We start from the raw sequence: 6,264 nt of genomic DNA on the forward strand, positions 1-6,264 counted from the left end.
TGCCTACCAAAAAACATAACGAGTATTATGTCCATATCCACTCCAGATCCCATTCAACAAATGGTAAACAAACACGATCACATTTGGGCTACACATGAACATGACTGCGGCCTTATTGACTTTGTTGTATGCATTGAAGGGGAACCCCATCCCCCGCAAAAACAATACCGCATTAAACCAGAGGCCGAGTCAGCCGTTCATGAAATTGTACAACAACTTGAGATCAGAGGAATAGTCCGTCGATGTAGTTCGACCACAAACTCTCCGTGTTTACCAGTACCAAAATCGAACGGAAAATGGCGTCTCTGTATTGATTATCAGCGTCTTAACAAAGTTTTGCCCAAGGCTACACCTATAGTGGCAAATCCATCAACGTTATTATCACAGATTTCAACACAAGCGTCTTGGTTTACAGTACTCGATGTAAAGAACGGTTTCTGGTCCATCCCAATCAAACGCGCGGATCAGTGGAAATTGGCCTTCACTGTGAATCAAATCCAGTACACCTGGGAACGAATGCCTCAAGGCCTTCATAACAGTCCTGCGATTTTTCACCGAGCATTAGAAGACACACTTAATCCACTGACAGGAACCGGAAACGTGATCCATTACGTTGATGATATACTTCTCGCGACCGAGGGATCATTTGATGATCATTTGCAACTCGTTGACGAAGTACTGTTAACACTCGGTAAAGCTGGCTTCAAATTAAACAAAGAAAAGGCTCAAATCGCACAAAACGAGGTCCAGTACCTGGGTTATACGATAACGCAAAGCCACCGAGCATTAACAGAGGATAGGCGGAAATGCATTGCTGAACTCCCCCGACCACACACACTGAACGCGTTACAGAAAGTGCTGGGAACAGCAAACTACTTAAGAGACTTCATTCCAGACTTTGCAAACGTAGTCACGCCATTGTATTCCCTCTTAAAAGGAAAATCAAAGCCCTCTGACGTCCTAGAATGGTCAGAGGAACACGAAAAAGCCTTTACGAGTCTAAAAGAAAATTTGTGCAGTGCTCCTGCGCTCGGTCTGCCCAACCCCAAAAAAGCATTCCACTTACAAGTGGACGCAAATGAAAACACTCTAAGTGGCGTTTTAACACAAGATCATGGGGGGAAATTACGCCCGATCGCCTATTACAGCCGAAAAAAATCCACGGTCGAACAAGGATTCGACCCGTGCACTCAGCACGTGCTGGCAGTTCACTGGATGTTGACAGCAACTGAACCGATTGTAGGTTTTCAATCTATCGTTGTACATACAGTGCACACGCCAGTACAAATGCTGTTGCAGGGTCGAATAAAAGGTGTGTCGTCGCAACGGTTAGCCAGATGGTTAGCAGATATACAAGCACGTGACATCACAACAGTGAACGACCGAATATTGCCTCATTTATTGGGAGATGTAGAGGGCCACCCACACACATGCGAAACCAAGCAAGAAGCTCAGAGCCCAGTTCATGATCAAGAACTCCCAAATCAGACACGGGTGTACATTGATGGTTCCAGATACTGGCATGATGGAAAATTTTGCACAGGATGTGCGGTGTGGACTCCTCACTCCCCCAATTCAGGCACTAACCAATTGCTAATTAAACTATCCGCAAACACATCTGCACAAGAAGCTGAACTTATTGCATTACTCGAAGCAATCAGATCACATCACGAACCGCTGTGTGTATATACTGATAGTCGATACGCTTTTGGTGCAGTCCATGATTTTATGGCACAGTGGCAGTTGAGAAAATTCCTCACATCTGCCGGAACGCCAATCAAACATTTTAACATCATAACTTCGATTTGGCAGGAGATTCAAACACGCGATTCCTCACTCTCCGTCGTCAAAGTGCGCGCGCACATTAACAAGAATCCAGATGAACACGAAAGAAACAACAACATTGCAGATCAATTAGCAAAATTAGCAGCAAAAAAGGGAGATGAATGGCTGCCTGACAGACTGATTGTTCCTGCTGTGAGTGCGGTTCAGACTGTCCCTATTGACTTGAAACAGTACCAACAAGAACTGTGGAGTTCTGATGGAGAACTGACACCGCACCTGCAGCAGGACCAACTAGTCAAGGTCACTGAAGGCATGATTTTGAGAGACGATAAATACATCGTTCCAGAAGCCCTCCAGAAACCAGTGATAAAGTTATACCATGATTATGCACATGTATCAGCTCCCAAAACACAACAGCTGATACAAAAGAACTTCTGGTGGCCACAAATGGCATCAGACATTCAAAGGTGGTGTGACACATGCATTGTATGTGCCACCATTAACCAAGGTAAACCTGGCCGTACAAAACTGTGTAGACCAGAGCCACCCAAGGGACCTTGGGAGTCGCTCCAATTGGATTTTATAGGTCCACTACCCAGTGCCAAAGGAGGGTATCGTTATTGCCTTGTGATAATTGACAAATTTTCCAAATGGGTCGAGGCGATTCCTACTCGCAATAACAATGCAAAAACAGTGGCACGTGTGGTAGCGAACCAAATTCTCCCACTCTGGGGAGCACCAATCCAAATTGAATCTGATCAGGGCACACACTTCACAGGCCAGGTGATGAAAAACATATGCCAAATGCTGAACATCAAACAAAGATTCCACGTTTCATTCAGGCCTCAGAGCTCCGGTATGGTGGAACGTCTTAACCGAACCATAAAAGAAAGCATCTCGAAACAGATTGCACAACACAAAAACCAATGGATTGATGCTCTGCCCACAGTTCTAACAATACTGCGGGCAACTCCTTCAAAAGCCACAGGTATCAGTCCATTTGAACTCATGACTGGAAGAGTCATGAAACTGCCCATCGACCCAGAAATTTCCCCAGCAGACCTGGGGCCTCTCGTGATCGCAACTCAACAGTCTGTGTTGAAGCAATTACGAGAGAGGCTAGAAGTGCTACATGCACACGCTGCTCTGAAACAACAGCAATCAGACCTAACAAATGATGCACAATTCAACCCAAACTCTGAGGTGAAATTCTCAGAAGGAGACGTGGTAATGATACGTGTTTTTGTGAAGCAAGGTGCATTCACACCCAGATGGCACGGCCCATATGAAATTAAAGCTGTATGCAACAGCTGTGTGGCCACAACCATAAAAGGGAAACTGAAGTGGTATCACATGTCTCAGTGCAAATCATTTAAAGGTACACAGAATAAATAAATAACTGTCACTGTCTTTTCTTCCTGTCTTCCAGGTCGACTGCAGCGATCCCATGGAGGCCGGATGAAAGAAAAGTGTCAGGGCCCACGTGCATCAGACTGGGCCAAAGGGTTTCACTCACACACAACCTGAAATGTGGGAGGTGGGTGTGGAAATACTCCAAGGGGCCGTCCACACCAAAAATCACACTCACACCCAAAGAAACAGCTACATGGCCTCCCGGTATAGTACCGGATCCAAATTGCACACCACAAATTTGCTGTAGTTCAGGTAGCACCCACCCACCGTCAGGAAACATTTCAGGATACACTCGAGCACCAAAATTCATGCACAACCTCACTGCCTGGTATCAACTTAAAATAGATTCAGGCGACACAATAGGTAACATGGACACACTACATGAGAACAACAACAATGGCATAGACCCAAAATTGTGCTATAATGTTACAAATTTGGAACCTGCAACATATAGGTGTACACATACGGAGACGCATAATGACACACACATGAGGTTCACAGAGTTAATGTACGACCTCACATCATACACACCTAACGAGCAGAAACCAAAAACGTTTGTGTGGACCAACCGAAAGGAAGGAACATATTGTGTCGGAAAATGTTCACATAGCATAGACAATTTCACCAATCCACACAACTGTTCATGGACTGTTATGTATTGTTTTAATTTGACCACCTGTGGATACACTAAACCCAAAAAATGTCCGGAATTGCACTCAATTCCTCCTGGTGGACTGATTAGAGGAAACATCAACAAAACCTTATTACATGATGTAAATTTGGTAATGACACATGTGACTTACAACATTTCCAACATACTTACTGCTTATACAAAACATTGTGATGTTAATGATGAGTCACATGCATGGCTACAGTCACGAATCGATGATTTAATTTCTGATTACAAAGACAGACTTGCCGTCCAAATTCCACCTGCTCGCTCAAAAAGAGACCTGCTCGGCAATATAGCTGGCTTGTTTGGATCAATTAATTCAGCAGCCAACACCTATAAAATAACCAAACAATCCCAATTCTCCACATGGTTGACAGATCAGATGGCCACTGGTTTTCAACACATCACTAATAGCAATGATAACATCATCAAAGCGGTTCGTTCTGAGGCGCAGGCGCTTCTAACGATCAGCCACACATTGTTCAATCAGACCCGTACCATCGAACGTGACTTAGCCTGCAGATCATATGCACAAGATTTGTTTACTGCAACAAGACAGGAAATTTTAGACCTTCGTCTTCACAAAACCCCGAGACATGTCTTGAATGATTTAATTGAGGTCTTAGATTTGCATAGATGGTTCTCTTCAGAAAAAATGAAAAATGTCAAATATTCAGAACTGTTATCCACAATTATGATGTATACTGGAAACGAATGTATTGGTTGCATTGGGTTTTTTGCCACTTTTCCTTTAATCCACCCAGATCAAGTTTATCCAAATTCCACTACTATTCGCTCCCTTGGAGTGGTAGTTAAAGATCAGGTAATTCAATGGGATCACCTCACTGGATATATGACTTTGAAGGGTACTGAGACCTTGTTTACCAGTCGCACTTGTTGTCATGAAACTCACAATTATGTTGTCTGCACATGTAACACATTACAACCTTTCTCTTCCAATGATAGCAAACTCATAAATGTTGAATCGTTGCATGGCCATTCAAATGCTGTTCAGGTGTCTTATACTCAGTGGTGCGTCATCAGTGAAATGAATTCGTTCACATATGGAGGACTGACCTGTCCTGCTAATCACTCCTTTTGCTTGGAAGTGACAGAGGATTTTTCTATGGGCCAGATCGACATCCTCGGAAGGATGCCGAAGGACGCTGAGGTCTCCCCGTGGTGGGAAGACACCTTTTATGAACACGGAACACAAGCTCTGGTCGACACGATGGACCTGGTACAGAACGTCATTCTCCAAACAGAATACCACCTCTCTCAGGCGCAAGTGGAGACAAATTTGGCGCGAAAGACTGCACAGATCCTGTCTAGCTCATCGACCCGATCCGCACAGTCTGCATATACTTGGTGGGACTGGGTACTTCGAGGTTGTGCGGTTGGAAGCGCACTCATCTTCTCCTTTACGTTATTCCAATGTTGCTACTTCCGACACCTTATCAGATCGGTAAAAACATCCACCAATACTATCTTGACTCTCAGCCCCTTAAAGCTACCCACCTTACAACGACTGAAGTGACACCGCAGGAAACCCTGTGAGTGGCCCACGGTGCCAAATGAGGGAGCTGTAAGGCTGGTGCCAATATGTCTGATTTACCCCTCGACGAAACAAAAGGCCCCCCTGAAAATTAACACTTGAACTATCTCCTGCAGATGTAAAGGGAACTTCAGAGATGCAGCACACAGTGCAGCTCACACTTCACACACACTATTTCCCCTTCACCCCCCTCCTCCTCCTCACATAAAATACACTGAAACCTATGCAATGTTAGGTATGCACAAGAAGTAACTATACATGTTTGATATCATTTAAAGTGTCCCTGTGCGCCTGGTAAAATGGTCTCATTCTCCCAACCATAATGAAAAGCTAAAAGAAGTTATAAAATATGAGAAAAGTCATGTGTCTCTTAAAAAGGTGTTTTCCTCCCCCAGATCCCCCATTCCTGTATGTAAAACAAGAACCCTTTCAAGTACAAATTCTGATCTCACGGCGTGAATCCCTCAACAGGGAACCAAATTGTAATTATAAAGACAAACGCCACCATTTGGTAGGAATATTGAATTAGCTGGGTATATAAGGAAAAGGTGCAAAAACGTTCGGGGAGTCTGTAAGCTGACTTCCCACACAAATGCTGTGTGTAGTTTTGTTGACAGGTAATAATTTCTACAAATTCCTCTATTTCTGAATTGTTGTTATGACATGTTCAACTGATGATTTTATTCTTGTGAATTGGATTTTGAATTATTGCTTCATTACCTGATCAATAAATTGTAAACGTTTGATTGTATTCTGACCGACTCTGAGATTTGTTTTCCCAAGTAGATTGTCGGATTCGTATATTTCCACAAGTTTGCGTCAGGGATTAGTGACGACT

At 43.8% G+C, this 6,264-nt stretch overlaps 1 protein-coding gene across 1 annotated transcript; it reads left to right on the forward strand.

Moving 5' to 3' along the window:
• Positions 1 to 3,983: 3,983 nt before the first annotated feature.
• On the forward strand, positions 3,984 to 5,408 carry LOC306885269 (uncharacterized protein; the record flags this gene model as incomplete). The annotated part of the gene is made up of 1 exon (XM_079441682.1): positions 3,984 to 5,408. The coding sequence occupies one exon, from the start codon at positions 3,984 to 3,986 to the stop codon at positions 5,406 to 5,408; it is 1,425 nt and encodes a 474-aa protein (XP_079297808.1).
• Positions 5,409 to 6,264: the final 856 nt, after the last annotated feature.

Source organism: Barbus barbus (genome assembly GCF_936440315.1).
Source record: "Barbus barbus genome assembly, chromosome: 2".
Taxonomy (NCBI): domain Eukaryota; kingdom Metazoa; phylum Chordata; class Actinopteri; order Cypriniformes; family Cyprinidae; genus Barbus; species Barbus barbus.